The 24,672-nt window shown below is 40.4% G+C and overlaps 2 protein-coding genes across 2 annotated transcripts; both read left to right on the forward strand.

Moving 5' to 3' along the window:
- The first annotated feature begins 16,903 nt into the window (after positions 1–16,903).
- On the forward strand, positions 16,904–22,042 carry LOC146656567 (uncharacterized). Its single transcript, XM_085425381.1, has 12 exons — positions 16,904–16,910; positions 17,335–17,544; positions 17,795–17,872; positions 18,009–18,164; positions 18,383–18,418; positions 18,605–18,631; positions 20,079–20,288; positions 20,541–20,618; positions 20,755–20,910; positions 21,130–21,165; positions 21,352–21,378; positions 22,029–22,042. Exons 1-12 carry the CDS (start codon positions 16,904–16,906, stop codon positions 22,040–22,042), a joined length of 1,035 nt encoding a protein of 344 aa, XP_085281507.1.
- LOC146656568 (Golgi-associated plant pathogenesis-related protein 1-like) lies at positions 22,019–24,172 on the forward strand. The gene is made up of 5 exons (XM_085426803.1): positions 22,019–22,156; positions 22,826–23,035; positions 23,288–23,365; positions 23,502–23,657; positions 23,915–24,172. Exons 1-5 carry the CDS (start codon positions 22,045–22,047, stop codon positions 23,917–23,919), a joined length of 561 nt encoding a protein of 186 aa, XP_085282929.1. The 5' UTR covers positions 22,019–22,044; the 3' UTR covers positions 23,920–24,172.
- Positions 24,173–24,672: the final 500 nt, after the last annotated feature.

The raw sequence follows: 24,672 nt of genomic DNA on the forward strand, positions 1-24,672 counted from the left end.
CTGTGTGAAGACTATTCTTCCCATCCCATGAAGGACACCTGGATCGGCTGGAGGACTGTTTACTTAGCCTGATAGGCCGAAGGACACTGTCTCAGCTGAACTATGGCCACGCACACACACACACTTACACTGATAAGCACGCACTCGTCCCCCTCCCTTCCAAACGCCTTCGATGCTTGTTCCTGCGGGGGAATGCAGCGGGTCTGTGTGCCGCGCTGAAATGATAGCATGGTGCAGGACGACTGATGTGTTCCTTCGAATCACCCCCCATCCCCCTATCCATCCCCTGTGGTTTGTCATGTGCTCTGATGTTGTGATGTGGACATTAATGTGCTCTCTGTGCAGAGGAGTTTTTTTTGTTTCCTGTTCTCATGCTGTCCTCCCATAGGTTGCCCAGCGTGTGAAGAGGTCTCTTTTTTTCCTCTTGTACTTTTCCCATTGTTGTGTAATTTTTTCGGTGTTACTCTCCTAACGCTGCCGATCTCCGACTGTATTCCCTTGTGTTGTCTTGTTGTTGTGTGTGTAAGTCGGGGGGGGGGGGGGGGGGGGGGGGGGGGTCCTATTCCTCTGTGGGGCAACCTGCATATGGCCAATAAAGCATTCATTCATTCATTCATTCATTCATTCATTCATGCATGTTGTCTTACTCCAAGCTGTATAGGCTCGAAAGCCTACTACCAATTAAGCATATTAGGTGATGTGCATCTCTGTAATGAGAAGGTCTAATGACATCAACACCCTATATCAGGTGTGCATAATTATTAGGCAACGTCCTTTCCTTTGGCAAAATGGGTCAAAAGAAGGACTTGACAGGCTCAGAAAAGTCAAAAATAGTGAGATATCTTGCAGAGGGATGCAGCAGTCTCAAAATTGCAAAGCTTCTGAAGCGTGATCATCGAACAATCAAGCGTTTCATTCAAAATAGTCAACAGGGTCGCAAGAAGCGTGTGGAAAAACCAAGGCGCAAAATAACTGCCCATGAACTGAGAAAAGTCAAGCGTGCAGCTGCCAAGATGCCACTTGCCACCAGTTTGGCCATATTTCAGAGCTGCAACATCACTGGAGTGCCCAAAAGCACAAGGTGTGCAATACTCAGAGACATGGCCAAGGTAAGAAAGGCTGAAAGACGACCACCACTGAACAAGACACACAAGCTGAAACGTCAAGACTGGGCCAAGAAATATCTCAAGACTGGTTTTTCTAAGGTTTTATGGACTGATGAAATGAGAGTGAGTCTTGATGGGCCAGATGGATGGGCCCGTGGCTGGATTGGTAAAGGGCAGAGAGCTCCAGTCCCACTCAGACGCCAGCAAGGTGGAGGTGGAGTACTGGTTTGGGCTGGTATCATCAAAGATGAGCTTGTGGGGCCTTTTCGGGTTGAGGATGGAGTCAAGCTCAACTCCCAGTCCTACTGCCAGTTTCTGGAAGACACCTTCTTCAAGCAGTGGTACAGGAAGAAGTCTGCATCCTTCAAGAAAAACATGATTTTCATGCAGGACAATGCTCCATCACACGCGTCCAAGTACTCCACATCGTGGCTGGCAAGAAAGGGTATAAAAGAAGAAAAACTAATGACATGGCCTCCTTGTTCACCTGATCTGAACCCCATTGAGAACCTGTGGTCCATCATCAAATGTGAGATTTACAAGGAGGGAAAACAGTACACCTCTCTGAACAGTGTCTGGGAGGCTGTGGTTGCTGCTGCACGCAATGTTGATGGTGAACAGATCAAAACACTGACAGAATCCATGGATGGCAGGCTTTTGAGCGTCCTTGCAAAGAAAGGTGGCTATATTGGTCGCTGATTTGTTTTTGTTTTGTTTTTGAATGTCAGAAATGTATATTTGTGAATGTGGAGATGTTATATTGGTTTCACTGGTAAAAATAAATCATTGAAATGGGTATATATTTGTTTTTTGTTAAGTTGCCTAATAATTATGCACAGTAATAGTCACCTGCACACACAGATATCCCCCTAAAATAGCTCAAACTAAAAACTACTTCCAAAAACATTCAGCTTTGATATTAATGAGTTTTTTGGGTTCACTGAGAACATGGTTGTTGTTCAATAATGAAATTATTCCTCAAAAATACAACTTGCCTAATAATTCTGCACTCCCTGTAGAATCGATTCTCATTTTAAAATATCGATATTTTAGTAATTTTGGGTACATTTGTAGTTTATCATTAACAGGAACACAGTGGAAAGAAACTATATATTTTGGATTGTCTACATTACTATTTCCTCTTCCGCCTTTCCTAGTCATATAATAATGGATTGGATTTATATAGCGCTTTTCAAGGCACCCAAAGCGCTTTACAATGCTACTATTCATTCACTCTCACATTCACACACTGGTGGAGGCAGCTACGGTTGTAGCCACAGCTGCCCTGGGGCAGACTGACAGAAGCGAGGCTGCCATATTGTGCCAGAGGGTAAAGTGTCTTTACCCTCTGGCACAACGACCAGGACAGAGAGCCCGGGGATCGAACCGGCGACTTTCCAGTTACAGATGCGCTTCGCCACGATTGGTTATGCGAAACACGGCTGTATAAATGTGTCGCAGCCCCTTGGCGTGTACACTCACAGCATAAATGGAGTCATGTGTGGACGTATTTTACCTCCACAAACAGCCAAGATGCAGTTTGCGATACATGTGGCAAGAAAGTGAGGTGTTGTGGCAACATTACTAACCTTGTCAAACACCTCAGAGTAAATCATATCGCAGAATATGACGAGCGTATGTTGAGGCGAACTGAAGAGGAGGACAGGGACAGGTGCTGCTAGGGCGAGACAGACGTCTCTCATTGAGTCCTTTAGTGCTGCAGGCAGGCAAGATGCTCAAATAGCCACAACTTCAGTGTTTTTATTTCTATATGATAATTCTGCATTATTAAGTGATAAGAACAAGTAGTCTGATGTCCTGTAATCATTATGAAGCTATAATTTGAGATACAATAAAAGATACAATAAATAAAATACGTTTTTGTACAAAGTATCAGTATCCTCGATACCATCCTGAATTTTACTTGGTATCAGATCGGAAAAGAAATCAGTGGTATCGCACATCACTAGGCGCTAGAGCCAGAGTAGGGGAGAGGCGAGCTGGAACAAACCATTTGGGGAGGGGGGTATTTAAACATTTGTCGTTAAACTATTGCATCTCAACCAAGTACTGTATGGTTTATATTAGTAGTGTGTCACAAAAACAGCAAATATTGTCAAAAAATTAGGAAATCTTTGGGGGTTCTTTGATTAATTTTGGGGGGTGCTTCTAAAAACACCCCTGGTACAAAGCATTGTTATGATGCTCAGTATTAAAATTGAACTCCAGAAAGTGTTGCAATATTATCAAAATGACACTGGGAGGGACAGGGCAGAAGCTTCCTGTAGTTAATTATGCATCCACATTGTCAACAATTTTTTAACCTTAAGGCCGTGGCAGTGGAATGGAGTGGTTATCATTTGTGCTTACATTTTTGTATGCAAGTCACTGCATGTCATTGCTGTAGGGCAAATGTGGTAAGTGGGCTCTCTTTAGAAAATGAAATGCAACATAGGTTCGGCCCAGTAACAGGGCATCAGTCAGACAAGCTGAAGTAGTGACTAAGTAGCTAAAGCGAAGCACAAGTGGTACACAGCAGGCTACTGTGTCAACATTTATCTTGAGACACCCCATTGTAAAAATTTAGACAAAACTTAGACAATAATTAGTTGAGTAGATTGTTAGTTTTAGCACAAACCTTCCTAGGGAAGCAAGGGTTAGCATAAGCAAAAACCAGGAGCTGTCAATGAGCCTATTGTCTGCTCCATTTTTCTGGCACACTCTAGTAAAGAAGAATGCAAAACTCCCACACCAGTTCTTTAACCAGCTCAATTTCAATTCAGTTTCAGCTTTATTTGCCATATGCAAGTTAGCACAGGGTCAGCATTGCAATGAAATGTGTTTGACGAGCAGAACACAAGTCTCTCACCAGTATAAAAACAGTATCTTTTAGCACAGGTTCTCTCCTGTGAAATACAACTTTAAAAAAAAAAAACCTATATACTAATGGGTAATAGGTATATATGGAAGAGGATTAGGGCCACTAGGAAAAAACAAAAGTGGGCACGTCTTTTTTTTTTCTTCTTTTCCTGAATTCTGGGATTAAAGTCCGAATTCTGACTTTTTTCTCAGAATTCTGAGAAAATAATTTTGATGAAAAAGTCAGAATCCTTGACACCTTATGACTACAGAGAAAGACATCCTCATGTCCCTTGACAATGACTTGGTCATAGACAGAGTTGCAGAAAAAAGTGACCTGTGGAAGAAAATACTTATCCCCCAACATTGAGTAAGGTGAGTATTCAAGTTAACCTGCATACTAAAACCTCTTTACTTTGTGATTTATAATAACTCATACAGTACCATGTGTTGTGTGTTTCAGATAACTGTTTTGTATTGGTTCAGCCAGAAGGACAGAAGGGCACTTGGTGTAGCCCTCTGGCGGAGGGGAAGCAGGCCCAGCAGGTGTGGAAACCTCTGGTAGAGACAAGGCAAAAAGTGTTTGCGCCCTTCCTGATTTCCTATTTTTTTTGTATGTTTTTGTATGTTTCATATCATCAAACAAGTTTAAATATTGCACAAGTAAACACAACATGCAGTTTCTAAATGAAGGTGTTTATTAGTAAAAAGGGGGGGGGGGGGGGGGTCATCTACCTTGTAGTGGGGTTGTTTACACACAAAAGTACATGTATGAGGGAACCAGTTGGACCAGTTTATGGTCTGAGCGACCCAGTGGGGGGAGGGATGATGATGTGTATGCATCCTTAGTATTTGCATACAGTAGGTCCACTGTTTGTTTTGATTGGTAGAGAGCCTGCTCTGCAAATCTGTGTCACATCCACCCCAATGCCCTGAAGAAAAAACTGTACATTTCTTTATATTAATTTCAGTTTTTGCTTTCTTTTTTTAACAATTTATCTCTTAAATCAATGAAATTTTAGAGTTTAGTCCCCTTTGTGTCACTTTTTTGTGTTTTTCCAATCTCCAGGGAGCCATCTCTTTTATTTTCTGTTCTATTCTATCTTGGAATGATCTCAATGCAGGTCAAGCTGCCACTTGACACGCAAACGTTATCATTATCGTTTTGGACTTCCTCAACAAATAACAGTCAGCTTCTTTCCAACAAAAAGGACACATTCAAATTGCAAGAAGTTTCGGTTCTTGTTGTTTGTCTTTGTGTGTCTGTTTTTCTCTCTTGTTTTCTATTGGTTAGGCAAGTGCAGGTATGTCTCCTGTCTGCTTTCATTTCTGGGGGTAGCACTTCTGTGGAAGGCACACAAAGGACTCAATGACTTTTCTAAAGAATCGGATGATTCTGAATGTTTAGTGAACATAGTTTTGTGTGACTGTAACCTGACACAAAACATTCCACGAGTCTAAAGTGCCAAACACACCAACTGACGACAGATATCGCTTACACTGAATTAAAGCATCATTTACAGATTTTCAAGCAGATAAGAAATTCTTTAAGTCACTTTTATTCAAAGTGGATTGAACAACAGAAAAACAGAAAAATGTAAAGTTTAATTCTACATTGAATAACATGTTATGGTGTAACATGTAACAGTGAGATTCTTGTGAAGTTTGCACACAAGAATCTCACTCACATGTGCTGCACCAGTGTAGCGTGAGAATAAAAGTGATGTGATTTGTGTGATGTGTGAGTGATCACACTTAAAGAGTATATAAATAAATAAATAAATATAGGTGGAAACAGTAGGCAAAGTTTTGCATTTTAATATCTGCTGGACTCTGAAATGAAAGCATCGTACAAATAAACAGTTGGAGTTTAAAAAAAAAAAGAAAGAAAGAAAAAGAAATAATGGAGTCAATTTATAGACCAAAAGAAAAAGTAGCACCTGTGGCAGACACAACAGCTGAGCACACCTGTGGCATTCTTTCTACAACAGAAATCAAATATTCTCCCATATCTGTAGCAGAAGTTCCCATAAATGTGGACCTTGTAGCTGCTTTGCTTTCACTCTTCTGTCCAGTTCATCCCAAACCAGCTCGATGGGGTTTAGGTCTGTAGACTGTGCTGCACACTCCATGTTTCCAAGCTCACCATCTTGTTCTTCTTTCCTGAGGTAGTTCTGACAGAGCTTGGACTTACGTTTGGGTCATTATCTTGCTGTAGGACAGCGGTCCCCAACCCCCGGGCCTCGGACCGGTACCGGTCCGTGAGTCGTTTGGTACCGGGCCGCGAGAGTTGAGGCTCAGGTGTGAAATGTATAGTTTTCAGGGTTTTTATCGGTTTTCAGCGTTATTTTGTTATTGTTTTTATCGTTTACTCGGTTTTCCTGGGTCTTTTCACGTGTGTTATGAATAAATCTTCTTTTTTTCGGTACTGGTACTAGTTTTATTTTGTTGTATTTATCGGCGACACCTTAAAGGCCGGTCCATGAAAATACTGTCGGGCATAAACCGTCCGTGGCGCAAAAAAGGTTGGGGACCGCTGCTGTAGGATGAACCCCTGACCAACTGCATGCTGGAGGGTCCTGCATGGAGTGCTGTGGTAGCTGTTTTGGTTCAGGGAGCCTCTCACTCTGTACAAGTCACCGACCCTGGATCCAGCAAACAGCCCCAGACCATCACACTTCCTGCTCCATGTTTGGCAGTTGACGCTGACTTCCTGTCAGAGTTTGCACCAGTTTCTGAGCCTTTTGATGGTGAAGAAAACTGTACTCACAGATACCTTGACTTTCTTTGCAGGTTCTCTTTGCCAGGGATTTGATGAAGAGACGAAGCTGTAATGCCAAAAGACAGGCTGTGTGGTATGTAAACTACTTGATCAAAGATTTTTTTTAAATAAAGCTTCTGGGACAGTTACTGAATTATTACTAAGTTGTTGTTCTTGTTTGACTAATAAAGGCTAATATAATTTTTTTTATTTTGATAGTTACATTTTATGCATATGTGTGGCCCTTGATCTTATTTTCATTTACCACTGTGGCCCTCATTAACTGACTTTGACACCTCTGGTCCATACTATTCAACTTCTTGTGACCGCATATCACACATTTGAACAGACCAATGCTTTAAAGGATAGCTGTAGCTTGGAGTGGAAAACTAGATGAGTTCAAATTCTCCAAATCCTAAAGAAAGTTTCTTTAAGAACTTGCACTCTGTAAGAGACGCTTTCAGTGGTCCATTTTCAGAACATTCTAGTTTTACTACAAAATATTTTCATAATTTCAAATTAGCCTACTCTTAGCCCAATCAGTCTCCAGGCAGTCCCACACATCCCATCATGAAAAACAATAAGAATAAGACATGTTCTATTGGGAATAAATAATAATTATTTTAATAAATAGACATAATCTGACACTACAATAATCCTACCAGGATTATGTCTCCAAGATGAGAATGTATTCTTTCATGGTATCATACAGACGATGAAGGTGAGCTGATCAATGTGCAAACATTCATAGTTCCTAGATTCTCTTACTTTTCTTCTTATTTCTTATCACCAGTATACAGAGAATACCACAAGTGTTGCCTTCATATATGAGAACTGACTTTTATTTAGTCAGTTTAATTTTAGAATTGACTTGACTGATAAAAATCAAATAAAGAAAAATAAAAAAACAGACCAATGAAGCTGTGTAAACACGCACACCATATTAATCTAAAACATGGTAATGTGTCGCCGTAGTATTGGGTGTTGCAGTGCTGCTGAGAGGAATACAAGTTTGAGAATTATTACTGTGAATACCTCCAGTTCTGTCACTGTGAACTTCATCAGGTGTTAATGTGTAAAAGGATTTTGTGTGTGAAACCAGGTTTCTTTATAGCAATATCTGTAATCCTCTTTCATTTTATTTGATTATTTTTGTTTTATTATCCACCCGCAAATGCAGAACTTAAATTGTTTGGTGCATTCAAATCCCCACACTCACAATTTATTTGTTGTCTTTACTCACAGTTTTCATACCTGGCCCAGCTACAAAGACTGTCTTACAGATGCATGATTGCAGTACTGAAACAGATATGATCATGCAGGCTGTTGGCTTTGTGATGTTATGTGTTTGCCAACCCAGTCATCTGCAGTTCCACTGAATTTTCAGTTTGTTTCTTACTAAACCTGATTGTTTAGAAACAGAATGTGGCTTCAACCAAAAGGATATTGCTTCACATACATCTACCAGTGTCCATTTGTGCAGATAGTTATATTTTAAACTAGGCACATTTAAACATGACTACAGAGGTGCATTTTGTGTATTTTGAGATTGTATATATAACTATCAGATGCTGCCAGCCTAATGTTCACCATCTAAGTTTTATCTGACACGTGTGCAAAATCAGCACGAAACAGAAGAAGGGCTGATGCAAATATTCTGATTATTAGATTACAAAAAGGAATTGTGCATTACAACTTCTTTATCACATGTCAACGACAGTATGCACTTTTTAATGTGACCTTTGCATCACTTTAATTTAGGCCGATCCAGTTTTTCTGAAGTCTCCTTAGCAGCTTAGCAGCTAACACATTATATTTAATACAGAACACATCAAAAAGGAAAGTTAATGTTGACTGCAAACAATTTCATGTGAGGTGGGACTGAGCAGCGTGTACAAAGAACACAAAGAGTGGCGTGTATATCTATCTGCCAGTAGACAAGTTCTGTTGTCAAAGAGCAATAGTAGTAAAGCATGTGGTGTTTGAATGTATACAGACTTACAGACTGTAGCCACAACACAGTTTGTTTCTTCCTGGCAAATCCCAAAGTGATGAAGCTGCACTGCAAAAACTTAAAATCTTACTTACCAAGTATATTTGTCTTATTTCTAGTCAAAAATATCTATTACACTTAAAATAAGACACATTCAGCTAAAGAGTATCATTTCAGTAAGATTTCTGAACTTGTTTTAGGACAGTGAATCTTGAAACTAGACTATTTTCACTTGTTCCAAGCAAAAATATCTTATATTACATGAAACAAATCTGCCAATAGAGCAAGCAAAAATCTTCTAGTTTGAACTTTAGTTCAGTTTTAGGTAAGGAGCTATCTTAAGCTTGTGGAAAAAGTGGTTACAGTTAAGGCTTGATGACATGAATAAATTATACATTGTAAGTAAAGGAGAAAGAGAAAGCTGTGACAAACCAAAAGTGTTTGTTTTTTCAAATTATAGGCTGCAAGAGCTGGATTGTGCAGTGCTAGTCACTGCTATTATCACTGTGTGGAATGTGAAAATGATCTACAGCTAAAGCCTGCGTCATAGACATGACATTTAAAGTAACCATTTTACTAGATGAAGTAATATGTATATAATATATGCAAAACAGATCTTCAAACATTCAAATAAGTAAATCGGATGCCGCAGACCATTCAGATTCATGAGTACATATTCTGATCCTTATTGCATTTTGCATATTCCAAAAGCTGACAGTCACAGCAGTGATCATTTACCTCAGCAGTGGAATAAAGCGTAAAAGAGCATAACATAAATCCCAGTTCATTCCAAATACATTCTTGTCCCAGTGCATCAAATTATTCTATCAGACCGTGACAGGGACAGAGCTATATACAAGATGTCATTTTGTGTGTGTGACTTACACACTTGCACACACCAACGTTACTGGAAATAATGGCCCTCGAAGCTAAACAGGTTTTGTGCTTGGGGAGTGTGATTGTGTGTACAGCGTCTCTTTATGTCTGTCTCCAGGTTGGTTGAGTGTGGAGTGAGTGCATATGAGAGCATGAGGGTGGGAATGGATGTTTGTGTCTGTGTGTGCCTGTATTTCTGTGTCTATATGTCAGGTTGGGTATCAGACGCCACCTCTCTGGGGACACCTCAGGCCCTCCAAGGTTTGGAGGCCTATCTCCGCCCACCACCACTTCCCCTGCCAGTGGCGGACTCCCTCAGACATCGGTGCGTTGGTGGTTCTTTGTGTCCGGGGGTGGGCGTCCAGGTACACACCGGCTCACTCCTTGGCGGCCACTTATCGGGGCCTGGAGCCTGGGGCTCGCTCGGGCCACTTCGGAGGTGGGGTGCCCCCGGCCTCTCGGCCTGGGGCTCGGTCACTCAGGCACAGCTGGCTGCCGGCGGAGCTCACGGGCGCGTCACTGCAACTCCCCCTGGCTTCTGCTCCGCGGCTGCTGAGTGAGCCCTCATCTGGGACTCTCCTCAGCTCTTTCTGGGACAGTGGCGCGGCTGCCCCTCTGTTGGTCTTCCTTGGTCTCTTGTGTTCTGGGGGCCTCTGGATGTCTGGAGTTTTGATCTCCTCCATACCTGCTTCACACCCTGGAGGACGGGGCTGTGGCCCCCCCACACTCCCTAGCAGATCGTTACATGGAGAAACCTTTGGAATACAAGCATGCTGATCCACACAGGTATGCACACGGGTGTTCACTGCTCGTAGACCCAAATTACACCTTTCTTGGCTGCTACTTCGAAGCACATCTGTCCTGCGTGCTGCACAACAACATTGAATATTTAGTATTTACTGCTGTTTACACTTAGCTAGATTAATGCGATGGTGTTGTGTTTAGTATGTTGCTTTGTTGTTGTTTGTTTGTCTTTTTTGCTTGTTTTCTATTCTTCTCTCAACAGGTGATCCAGGAGATTTTTATTTTTTTTCTCCCCCCCTTTCTCACTGTCCCTCTCCCCTTCTGTTTTTCCTTTCCTTCCTCTTTCTTTCTCCCTTTCCTATCCCTCACTCATGTCTGTCCTGTCTGTAACATCTGGAAATAAAATATAATAAATAATAAAAACAAAGATCGACCAAATGGACCAATACGGCAATGCCACGATGATCCATTTGGCAAAGTAAATCCATTGGGTATCCTTGTTGGTCTTCAGACAACAATTCTGACGGCTAAAGAACCAAATGGGACGGGCAAAAAAGAAGAAAATAAATAAATAAATAAATAAACAGGTTTTGTGCACGTCCCTGTGCAGAACATCAGGGTTTGACTCTCTAGAAATGAGAACAGGCATTTCATAAGTCAAATAGCACTGTTAGGTAGTGTCAGCATATTTTGTATTTATGATTCCTTTTCCTGTTTTGTTTGTTTTTTTGCTGTTTAAGTTCAAGTTTTACAGTTAGTGTGGAATTTAGTCGTGTTTATGCTTCTAAGTTTAGTTATGGTTCAGTTCCATGTTTTCTTGCCGCTGTTCACTTCCTTGTTTCCTGTGTGAGTCTGTCATGTCCTCTGTGGATGTTCCTTAGCCATGTCCGTGTCTCCCTCAGGGTCTCCTCTCCTGTTCCCATGTCCCTCTCATGTTTCATCCCATGTCTCCCCCGTCTTTCCCGTGCTTCCACGTGCGTTCTTCCCAACCCATCATGTCTCTCGCCCTCTGTGTCTCCCTCTCGCTCCCTGTGTCCCTCACTCCGCGTCCCAGTCGTGTTGTTATTTCATCTCCTGTTTCTGTTTCTTCCCCAGTCCCAGTGTCGAGCCATGAGTCTGGTCATAGTTTGTTCCTGTTGTTTTTGACAGCCCCGCGTCCTGTGTTCAGCATGTTCAGTTTTGCTTCGTTCTGTGTAATTATGTCGATCCATCCCAGCTGTGTTCATCGTGTGTTTCCACTTCCCTCATCACCCTGCTGTGTATAAGGTTGATTTTCCTTTTGTTCATTGTCAGGTCATCTGTTCACTATGCATCATGTCTCTGGTATTCATGCTTCAGGTTTTTCCCCTTGTCCAGGTCTCATGCTCTGTGTTTGGTGTTTAGTTTAATTTCCCCAGTTTATATTGCTTAGCTCTCTTCTGCCTTTCGTTTACTATGTTCATTTCATCTTCAATAAAACAGCTCGCTTTTTGATTAATTCGCGCTTCATTTTGTCTGCGTTTCTCAATTCAATTCAAATCAATTTTATTTACACAACGCCAAATCACAACAACAGTCGCCTCAAGGCGCTTTATATTGTAAGGTAGACCCTACAACAATACATACAGAGAAAAACCCCACAATCATATGACCCCCTATAAAAGAAGGAAAAACTCCTTTTTAACAGGAAGAAACCTTTGTTGGGGTGAGAGAAGGATGACAGGATGAAGACATGCTGTGGAAGAGAGACAGAGATTAATAGCAAGTATGATTCAGTGCAGAGAGGTCTATTAATACATAGTGAGTGAGAAAGGTGACTGGAAAGGAAAAACTCAATGCATCATGGGAATCCCCCGGCAGCCTATGTCTATTGCAACATAACTAAGGGAGGATTCAGGGTCACCTGGTCCAGCCCTAACTATATGCTTTAGCAAAAAGGAAGGTTTGAAGCCTAATCTTGAAAGTAGAGATAGTGTCTGCACTCCATACTGTATATAAATGCCACTTGTTTTGCACATATTCAACTCTGTATATTTTATATATTTTATTATTATTATTATTATTATTATTTATTAATTTTTTTTTACTATTTAATTTGTAAAAATGTGTATACACACACACACACACACACACACACACACACACACACACACACACACACACACACGTAGGAAAATATTTAGTATACACATCCAGAAATGCATACACTATTATATATTGTACATATATTTATTAGTTTCAGGTTGGCCATTCTTGTATTTTTCTCGTTTGTGTTGTTGTGTTTGCACATCTCTGTTGCTTGTGGGGCTCGCACACAAGAATTTCACTCGCATGTGCTGTGCCAGTGTGCCTGCACATGTGATGTGACAATAAAAGTGATTTGATTTGATTTGATTTGATTTGATTTGATTTGATTGTCTGTCTCCTGAATCCAAACTGGAAGCTGGTTCCACAGAAGAGGGGCCTGAAAACTGAAGGCTCTGCCTCCCATTCTACTTTTAAATACTCTAGGAACAACAAGTAGGCCTGCAGAGCGAGAGCGAAGTGCTCTAATAGGGTGATATGGTACTACAAGGTCATTAAGATAAGATGGGGCCTGATTATTTAAGATCTTGTATGTGAGGAGCAGGATTTTGAATCCTGGATTTAACAGGAAGCCAAAACAGGAGAAATCTGCTCTCTCTTTCTAGTCCCTGTCAGGACTCTTGCTGCAGCATTTTGGATCAGCTGAAGGCTTTTCAGGGAGTTTTTAGGACATCCTGATAATAATGAATTACAGTCGTCCAGCCTGGAAGTAATAAATGCTTGAACTAGTTTTTCAGCGTCACTCTGAGACAGGATATTTCTAACTTTAGAGATGTTGCACAAATGGAAGAAAGCAGTCTTACATATTTGTTTAATATGTGCATTGAAGGACATGTCCTGGTCAAAAATGACTCCAAGGTTCCTCACAGCGTTACTGGAGGCTAAGATTTTCATGGCTGAGTATAAGTATTATCTGAATTTAGGAATTTAAGGGAAGCATGCATACAGAATTGGTCCTAGCACTGAACCCTGTGGAACTCCATAATTAACCTCAGTGTGTGAAGAGGACTCTCCATTTGCATGAACAAGTTGGAGTCCATTGGACGATACGATACAAACAACTGCAGCAGTACCTGTAACACCTACAGTGTGCTCTAATTGCTCTAATAGGATATTATGGTCGACAGTATCGAACGCTGCACAGAGATGCGTTTGAGTCTGCAGTCACAAACTCTCACAGATAGTGTATGCAATGCTCATTTTTTTCCTTCAAGAAATCGCGTGGCTTCATTTTGTGCCGTTTGCACAAATACATACTGAATGCCACATGAACATGTTAATAAGGGTGCACAATGGTATGGATGATGTAAGCAACAGTGACTCTTAAATGCTCTGAGGCTTTTTAAAAACCTTGATTATAATTATGAAGTCCTGATTATGTTTCCAAGTGAATAACTGTGACACAAAGTCGTTCAAGAGGCAAGCTTTAAAAGCTCAGACTTGGCACATACTGGTTTCTGGTACAGTTCACCCCTTGTGTGATTCGTGTGACTGATATCTCTGTTTGAGGTGGTGCAAAGTAACTAGAACATTTTTTGTTTACACTTTGTCTACATTTACATTGACAGCTTTTTGTAAGTTTGCAGGCCGTGACTGCCCTACCTCTCAAGCCCAAGGTCCTCACTAAAGAATGGTTTCCCTCTTTCTGATGTGTTGCCAGATTGTTATTGCAGCTGTCTTCAGACAGGTTTAAGGAACCTTCGGTCCTTGGGCGAGACACTTCACCCGTTGCCTACTGGTGGTGGTCAAAGGGCCCAGTGGCCCCAGTGTCCAGCAGCCTCGCCTCTGTCAGTGCGCCCCAGGGCAGCTGTGGCTACAGTGTAGCTGCCATCACCAGTGTGTGAATGGGTGTGTGAATGACTGAATGTAGTGTAAAGCGCTTTGGGGTCCTTAGGGACTGAGTACAGCGCTATACAAATACAGGCCATTTACCATTTCCTGTTCTTTTTTAAATCTAACAGCTGACAAATACCACATATACTGTAATAATGAAAAAAAGCAGAACAAAACCTAAACATACCTAACAATAAAAACTAAACTGAAACAAACAAATCTAATCTATATTTTGTCTGACAGACATTCATGACTTTTTCTGTTGCCTTTTTTCCATTCATTATCTCTAACTCCTGTTAAAGAAAAACCATGAAAGAAAAATTAAGCTTTAGTGCCTAAAAAGCTTTTATTAAGCTCTTTATTTATTGAAGGACAAAGTATACCTGTGAACCAAAGCCATAAGAACATAGTGGGCCTTTCTCAATATGCGTACTTGTGCGTACTTGCGTTCTTGTGTACTCGTGATACGTCACCAGTCGGAGACCAAGTACTGTTCCAATTCGAAGTACGCATCAAGCCGAGAACGCGAAAAAGTCCCGGATGTGTTCTCGCTCCGCCCGTTTTATCGAGCATGCATCGGTGGTGACTTGTGTGGACTTGGTACAGCTAAATATCCCAGAATGCATTTCGTCCAAAACTCAAACGCGGCAATGGCGGACGAGCGGGGCTAAAACTTTTACATATTCCTCTTTCTGGGTCACAAAATAAACTTTTAAGTTATTTTCAAGCGAGAATGTAGCTGTGTGAACTTCAAATATCTGCTCGATTTATCAAGATATCATATATTTCCAAACGCGCTCCGATGTTTTCGGAGACGTCTGTGACCCGCCAGCTCCATAGCAGACCGCGAGGTCGAGGATCATTAGAGCCGGCGAGAACAGCGGACTCCCGGCACATCGTTTCCAACCCCCCCCCCCGCGGTCTTTTCGCTACTCAGGTTAAACAAACCCCAGTAGCTGTCTATTTTATTGAGTGTCCACTAAAATAAAAATAAAAGCGTTCTAACATCTCACCTGCTTGTTTTTATTAAGGTATGTACACGTATGTACATGTACACTATTTTTATTAATAGAGATTTCACTACTGAGGTTAAACATGATGTATAAGTCACTTAGATCACTTCTAAATATTAATGTTTGGTTTATTTCAGTGTTTTATTTGTTCCTGAGTAAACCGGTTTGGCTGTGATTAAAGTTAAGCTTCATAACATATTACTCACAGTTAAATTAAGAGGGGACGGCAGTAAAAACTCCCATCCGTACTCCCGTGCGTTCTCGCCGAGAACGCGAGTACGTACTCGCCGAGAACGCGAGTCCGTACTCCCCGAGAACGCGAATCCGTACTCCCGTGCATTCTCGGCGAGTACTTGCCGAGAACGCACGGGAGTACGGACTCGCGTACTTGAGAAAGGGCCAATATCTTTATTTTGTAATCTGAAAAAACAAAGTCAGGCCATGGAGCAACCACCGTGTCCCTATAATTTGCTGGATTTGCAGTAAACATGGGCATCCAGTAAGTGCAGGAGTAAAATGTTTTACAGTGAACTAATGAGACCTTTGTGCTTTTGAAGTGTTCTCTTAGTCTGTGAGTAAACCGCCAATAACACCTGTGGCTACCAAACACGAGGAAAGACAAAAAAGACCTGTTTGACAACATCTGGGCATGCCCTCGCTCATCTGCACTCTGTTTCTGAGTGCTGTCTTTCATCTGGCAGCAATGTCATCTACCAATCAGAAGGTTGGTGGTTCAATTCCTGGGTCCTCCAACTCCTCAGGCAACATACTGAACCTGAGGTTCCCCTGATACATCAATGCGTGTATGAATGTTAGATGAACATGGCTTTGGCATATAAAAAGTGCTGTATGCTTGAGTCCATGACATTTGTAGCAGGAAAACACTTGAAAGTTGGAATTGAGTACACAAGCACTATATCTGTTCCAGTCTGTTGGCACTTGTTAAAGCATAAACAAAGAAATAATAAAGAGAAGGGAAAACATCGACAGATTCTCAACTTGGTGATTAACCTCCACAACTTTGCTACACTTGTTCTTGTATAATGTATCTAAGCAGTTAGGGACTTGTTATAATGTTATAAATGTTATATGTTATATAAATGTTATAAAACAAGGTGGCACCTCAGGCAGAAGAGGTGGTGGGACACGCCCACACAGGCACCTTGAGGAGGAGGCCCTGCTAGGGCCGTAACAATTATACACAAAATGTAAACACAGAGTGTGGGATATCTTTAACGCCACTCTGCCACACCACTATGAGTCATGTAGAAAAAAAACAACCATCATAACCGGCAGACAAAAATACAGAAGCGAGTCTGGTGTTTGTCTCCTCCTCCAAACAGAAAAGAGGAAGGACGACATTGCACATAAACACCAGCTACACATTAGTAAATTGAGCTGTGTGTTCACAGAACTTTCCTCCACACATCAGGAAGACTCTAAAGCAGGTGAGTGCTGAAGATGACTGTAGTTACAGGACAAGATTTGAGTTTACTCTCGTTATTTAGCCTTTTATTAAATTATTCTTTCATCATCACATAATATCTGAGCACATGGATGATTCTTTTTCATGTTGTTTGCAATCATTTCATGGATTTTTGCTTATTATTTTCACTCTCCCTATTTTATTTCAGTTTGCAAAGCACCAAATACAATGGCAGGTAAGTGAATTTAAATATTTGTCAGAACAACTGATCACTTTTATAGTTTTTTGCAGAAAAAACAATCACTTTTAAAGACGTTTGCATAATTAGAGGGCATTCTTCTTCCTGTCTACACCTACAACCAATAAACATGCCCACCTCATGTTCTCTATCATATCCAGACTATCTCTCCACTCTGTTATATAATGCATATGTACAGGGTATGAACCCCCTTGGACGTGGCGTGTGGATACTTCTTTAAGACACTCTGGCTCCACAGCTTACGTATAAAACACCTGCGCAGACATGAAACCGGTGATTGTTTGATTGGAACGTGTCTCCAAGCGGCATGAAGGTGGAGAGATAGTCTCTCACTCAGAGGACCAGGGTTACAGTGTAACCGTACGTTTCCTCTAAGACTTAAAGCTTGTTTGGTTTGCAGATGAGAGCTTCAAAAAGGAGTTTCTTGATACCCACAATGCCTATAGGGCACAGCATGGTGCACCACCACTGACCTTTAATACTGAGCTGGATGACGCAGCTCAAAAATGGGCCAATCAAATGCTGGCAAAAAAGAAACTTGGCCACAGTGACACCGATGATGGAGAGAACGTCTTCTATGCATGGAGCTCTGAAACCAAGACGCTAACAGGTAAATGATTCTTTGCAGATAACTCCTTTGTCCACCTCTTCACCTGTCAGAAACAGGCCGCTTTGTTATCACAATGAATTAAAGTCTCACTAATCTTTAAAAGAAACAGATTCCACTGTATCTCTTCTCATTTCAAGTAAACAATTAGAAATGTTCATCCTTATTTCATTTTAAAGTTTCTGAGTTATAAAACCCGTACTCCAACCACCAAATTAACTCTTTATGTTATTTTTCTGTCTCCATGTTTCAGGAAAAGAAGCTGTGGATTCATGGTACAGTGAGATCAAGGATTATGACTTCAAAAAGTCTGGACATCAACCCAAGACGGGTAAAACACAGCCCTCCTGAAAAGTTCTGCACATACATGTACTGTATATACCTGCGTTGCTAAAGTATTTGTCATTACAAGATCAGGTCATCATCAGTAAGTAGTATGTTTTTACACATTTTCCTTTTTCCACTAGGTCATTTTACTCAGGTGGTGTGGAAAAGCAGCACTGAGCTGGGTGTGGGCATAGCCACTGATGGCAATACGGTCTTTGTGGTTGGGCAGTACCGCCCAGCTGGTAACATTACCAATGCAGGATACTATCAGAAAAATGTCCTCCCAAAAGGAACAGGTAACACTCACACACATTTTGATGTTCTACTTAAAGTGTTGTGTTTGTATCAGATTATTATTACAGATTAAGAAAGACGAATATATAAAGTACTAAATTTATACTTTGTCAAAAAAAATCAAAAGTATGTGTTGATTTGTTAGTTGTTGAAGCCTACCTTGAAACATTAAAGTGAGTGATCACTTTTCACATTAGTAAATTGAACTGTGTGTTCACAGAACTTTCCTCCACAAATGAGGAAGACTCTGAAGCAGGTGAGTGCTGAAGATGACTGTAGTTACAGGACAAGATTTGAGTTTACTCTTGTTATTTAGCCCTTTATTACATTACTCTTTCGTCATCACATAAAATCTGAGCACGTGGATGATTCTTTTTCATGTTGTTTGCAATCATTTCGTGGATTGCTGCTTATTATTTTCACTCTCCCTATTTTATTTCAGGTTGCAAAGCAGCAAACCAGGTGACAGGTAAGTGCACTGACAGTGTTGGGAATGTTACTTTTAAAATGTATTCCACTGCAAAGAGAATACATGCACTAAATGTAGTTTGTAAAGTATTCTGTTAAGTTACTCAATGTGAGTAATGTATTCTGAATACTTTTGATTACTTGTGATGCTTTTTACAACTACATGGAGCTGTTTTGCAAAGAAGAATGGGCAAGGATTTCAGTCTGTAGATGTGCAAAGCTGGTAGAGACAGACCCTAAAAGTCTGGCAGCTGGAACTGCAGCAAAAGGTGGTTCTACAAAGTATTGACTCAGGGGGCTGAATAATTACGCACACCCCACTTTGCAGTCATTTATTTGTAAAAAATGTTTGGAATCATGAATGATTTTCGTTCCACTTCTCACGTGTGCACCACTTTGTGTTGGTCTTTCACGTGCAATTCCAATAACATTGATTCATGTTTGTGGCTGTAATGTGACAAAATTTGGGAAAGTTCAAGGGGGCCGAATACGTTTGCAAGCCACTGTATTACTATTACTGAAGGCTACTTGCCACCGAGCTAGCATTGCTAGCTGGCATTAGCTAAGGTTAGATTTCAGAACTGCACAGCTGGCAGGTTGTGAATACTAGCCATCAAGTCTAACAGTCTGCAGTCAATGAACTAACCTCAGGTAGCACCAGCTAAAAATGTTAGCTCAGTGGAGAGTAGCCTTCAGTAATAGTAATACATCACACAGCAGAAGTACATCGAAGATACTGAAGTGGCACATAACCGAGCTAACTACTCAACTAAAACAAGGTACTTGCAGTAGACTAACGATAGTTTTTAAAAAAGAACTTACTTCCAGATGTTTCTTTAGGTTGGAGTCTTTTGACGCTGACAGCAGCTTGGCTGCTAGCAAACAGAGTTTGCATTGCACGGTCAGATTTCATCCCTTTCTTCTTTAAATGTAAAACGGTGTCGGAATTTCCAAGTAAGAAATGCATTCCTGCTCGTGCACTGCTGGCTCTGTTGTGCAGGCTCCGGGTCCATTGTGTAACTGATGCCACCAACATTAACAGGACGCTTACATTAGAGCCTCTTATATCATATTTCGTCTGGGTTCCCAGCAATGCAAATTACCAAATTTTCACAGGGAATAGAGAGGGGATAGCCTAACATATGAAACAGGAACTGACCCCCATGTAATCCATTTATTCAACAAAGTAACTGCATTCTAATTATTGCCTATTTAGATGGTAACTGTAACGGAATACAGTTGATCATATTGTGTATTTTAAATACGTAATGTCGGTAAATGTATTCCGTGACTCATCAACACTGTGCATTGAATTATTTCTCAGAATAACCGATCACTTTTAAAGATGTTGCTTAATTAGAGAGCATTCTTCATCCTGTCTACACCTACAACCAATAAACATGCCACCTCATGTTTCCTCTAAGACTTAAAGCTTGTTTGGTTTGCAGATGAGAGCTTCAAAAAGGAGTTTCTTGATACCCACAATGCCTATAGGGCACAGCATGGTGCACCACCACTGACCTTTAATACTGAGCTGGATGACGCAGCTCAAAAATGGGCCAATCAAATGCTGGCAAAAAAGAAACTTGGTCACAGTGACACCGATGATGGAGAGAACGTCTTCTATGCATGGAGCTCTGAAACCAAGACGCTAACAGGTAAATGATTCTTTGCAGATAACTCCTTTGTCCACCTCTTCACCTGTCAGAAACAGGCCGCTTTGTTATCACAATGAATTAAAGTCTCACTAATCTTTAAAAGAAACAGATTCCACTGTATCTCTTCTCATTTCAAGTAAACAATTAGAAATGTTCATCCTTATTTCATTTTAAAGTTTCTGAGCTATAAAACCCGTACTCCAACCACCAAATTAACTCTTTATGTTATTTTTCTCTGTCTCCATGTTTCAGGAAAAGAAGCTGTGGATTCATGGTACAGTGAGATCAAGGATTATGACTTCAAAAAGTCTGGACATCAACCCAAGACGGGTAAAACACAGCCCTCCTGAAAAGTTCTGCACATACATGTACTGTATATACCTGCGTTGCTAAAGTATTTGTCATTACAAGATCAGGTCATCATCAGTAAGTAGTATGTTTTTACACATTTTCCTTTTTCCACTAGGTCATTTTACTCAGGTGGTGTGGAAAAGCAGCACTGAGCTGGGTGTGGGCATAGCCACTGATGGCAATACGGTCTTTGTGGTTGGGCAGTACCGCCCAGCTGGTAACATTACCAATGCAGGATACTATCAGAAAAATGTCCTCCCAAAAGGAACAGGTAACACTCACACACATTTTGATGTTCTACTTAAAGTGTTGTGTTTGTATCAGATTATTATTACAGATTAAGAAAGACGAATATATAAAGTACTAAATTTATACTTTGTCAAAAAAAAATCAAAAGTATGTGTTGATTTGTTAGTTGTTGAAGCCTACCTTGAAACATTAAAGTGAGTGATCACTTTTCACATTAGTAAATTGAACTGTGTGTTCACAGAACTTTCCTCCACAAATGAGGAAGACTCTGAAGCAGGTGAGTGCTGAAGATGACTGTAGTTACAGGACAAGATTTGAGTTTACTCTTGTTATTTAGCCCTTTATTACATTACTCTTTCGTCATCACATAAAATCTGAGCACGTGGATGATTCTTTTTCATGTTGTTTGCAATCATTTCGTGGATTGCTGCTTATTATTTTCACTCTCCCTATTTTATTTCAGGTTGCAAAGCAGCAAACCAGGTGACAGGTAAGTGCACTGACAGTGTTGGGAATGTTACTTTTAAAATGTATTCCACTGCAAAGAGAATACATGCACTAAATGTAGTTTGTAAAGTATTCTGTTAAGTTACTCAATGTGAGTAATGTATTCTGAATACTTTTGATTACTTGTGATGCTTTTTACAACTACATGGAGCTGTTTTGCAAAGAAGAATGGGCAAGGATTTCAGTCTGTAGATGTGCAAAGCTGGTAGAGACAGACCCTAAAAGTCTGGCAGCTGGAACTGCAGCAAAAGGTGGTTCTACAAAGTATTGACTCAGGGGGCTGAATAATTACGCACACCCCACTTTGCAGTCATTTATTTGTAAAAAATGTTTGGAATCATGAATGATTTTCGTTCCACTTCTCACGTGTGCACCACTTTGTGTTGGTCTTTCACGTGCAATTCCAATAACATTGATTCATGTTTGTGGCTGTAATGTGACAAAATTTGGGAAAGTTCAAGGGGGCCGAATACGTTTGCAAGCCACTGTATTACTATTACTGAAGGCTACTTGCCACCGAGCTAGCATTGCTAGCTGGCATTAGCTAAGGTTAGATTTCAGAACTGCACAGCTGGCAGGTTGTGAATACTAGCCATCAAGTCTAACAGTCTGCAGTCAATGAACTAACCTCAGGTAGCACCAGCTAAAAATGTTAGCTCAGTGGAGAGTAGCCTTCAGTAATAGTAATACATCACACAGCAGAAGTACATCGAAGATACTGAAGTGGCACATAACCGAGCTAACTACTCAACTAAAACAAGGTACTTGCAGTAGACTAACGATAGTTTTTAAAAAAGAACTTACTTCCAGATGTTTCTTTAGGTTGGAGTCTTTTGACGCTGACAGCAGCTTGGCTGCTAGCAAACAGAGTTTGCATTGCACGGTCAGATTTCATCCCTTTCTTCTTTAAATGTAAAACGGTGTCGGAATTTCCAAGTAAGAAATGCATTCCTGCTCGTGCACTGCTGGCTCTGTTGTGCAGGCTCCGGGTCCATTGTGTAACTGATGCCACCAACATTAACAGGACGCTTACATTAGAGCCTCTTATATCATATTTCGTCTGGGTTCCCAGCAATGCAAATTACCAAATTTTCACAGGGAATAGAGAGGGGATAGCCTAACATATGAAACAGGAACTGACCCCCATGTAATCCATTTATTCAACAAAGTAACTGCATTCTAATTATTGCCTATTTAGATGGTAACTGTAACGGAATACAGTTGATCATATTGTGTATTTTAAATACGTAATGTCGGTAAATGTATTCCGTGACTCATCAACACTGTGCATTGAATTATTTGTCAGAATAACCGATCACTTTTAAAGATGTTGCTTAACTAGAGAGCATTCTTCATCCTGTCTACACCTACAACCAATAAACATGCCACCTCATGTTTCCTCTAAGACTTAAAGCTTGTTTGGTTTGCAGATGAGAGCTTCAAAAAGGAGTTTCTTGATACCCACAATGCCTATAGGGCACAGCATGGTGCACCACCACTGACCTTTAATACTGAGCTGGATGACGCAGCTCAAAAATGGGCCAATCAAATGCTGGCAAAAAAGAAACTTGGTCACAGTGACACCGATGATGGAGAGAACGTCTTCTATGCATGGAGCTCTGAAACCAAGACGCTAACAGGTAAATGATTCTTTGCAGATAACTCCTTTGTCCACCTCTTCACCTGTCAGAAACAGGTCGCTTTGTTATCACAATGAATTAAAGTCTCACTAATCTTTAAAAGAAACAGATTCCACTGTATCTCTTCTCATTTCAAGTAAACAATTAGAAATGTTCATCCTTATTTCATTTTAAAGTTTCTGAGCTATAAAACCCGTACTCCAACCACCAAATTAACTCTTTATGTTATTTTTCTCTGTCTCCATGTTTCAGGAAAAGAAGCTGTGGATTCATGGTACAGTGAGATCAAGGATTATGACTTCAAAAAGTCTGGACATCAACCCAAGACGGGTAAAACACAGCCCTCCTGAAAAGTTCTGCATATACCTGTACTGTATATACCTGCGTTGCTAAAGTATTTGTCATTACAAGATCAGGTCATCATCAGTAAGTAGTATGTTTTTACACATTTTCCTTTTTCCACTAGGTCATTTTACTCAGGTGGTGTGGAAAAGCAGCACTGAGCTGGGTGTGGGCATAGCCACTGATGGCAATACGGTCTTTGTGGTTGGGCAGTACCGCCCAGCTGGTAACATTACCAATGCAGGATACTATCAGAAAAATGTCCTCCCAAAAGGAACAGGTAACACTCACACACATTTTGATGTTCTACTGCTTCTACTTATAGTACAAAGGTGAAAATTAGTAAAGTCAGTTCACATGGAAATGTCTATATGTTAGACCTAAAGTTTCTCTAAACCTACCTTTTTATGTCCCAGGCTGCTTTCAATCAAAACAAAGCATACTCATTTTTTTCCACCTTTTTTTTTTTTTTACAGCTGACTCTGGACATCAGAATAACATTTGCACAGCTCACTAATATTTCCTGTTATTTCTTAGAGTAAAACCTTCCCAGTTTCAAAGAGGGAGCTGCAGCAGACAACAGACCTCAGTGCACAGAGAAAATGACCTGGACCGCATTTCCTTCAATGTTCCGAGATTGAACACCAAAAAATATGCCTGTCGCATCAAACACGATTTTACACAACTGTCTAGTCAAATACTTTCTAAGTAGAATTGGTGTTTTGATCATCATCAGTGAATAATTTTTGAGTAATGTTTCAATGATTTGAGTGCAGTACAAATAAAAACAAAAGTCTTTGTTGTCCCCACACGATAATAACTAAAGAATTTTTTTGAACTGAAGTTCATTTCACAAAGTAGCTCCTCCTTTTCACTCAGGGAACAACTGTACATTACACAAATGAACAGAAACTTAGCAGTTAGCTGCTTTTAATATGGGTTAAGTCAGAAAGAAAGATTGTTGCACTACAATAACAAAATTAATTTGAACTGAGCCAATTAAAAAAATGACTGATGATCAACAAGACATATTTAACTCTACTCAAGTTCAGTCATTTATTTACAGATTACATATTTGGTTTTTCAACTCACCTTAAGTTTAAAATTAAGTTTAATTGATTAAAACATTACATTTTCACACCACTTATATTTTACTAATTAGTTTTACATAATTCTATTTTGTCAACAGGTTCCACACAATTGAATATAGGACACCCGACATATTTTTTTAAATTTCATTTATTGCCAACACGTTTAAAACAATACAGCAGTGCCATAACTGAAACACACACTGC

Source organism: Rhamphochromis longiceps, linkage group LG12, assembly GCF_057381845.1.
Source record: "Rhamphochromis longiceps isolate RC_006_pf linkage group LG12, R_longiceps_female_GT1.1, whole genome shotgun sequence".
Lineage (NCBI taxonomy): Eukaryota > Metazoa > Chordata > Actinopteri > Cichliformes > Cichlidae > Rhamphochromis > Rhamphochromis longiceps.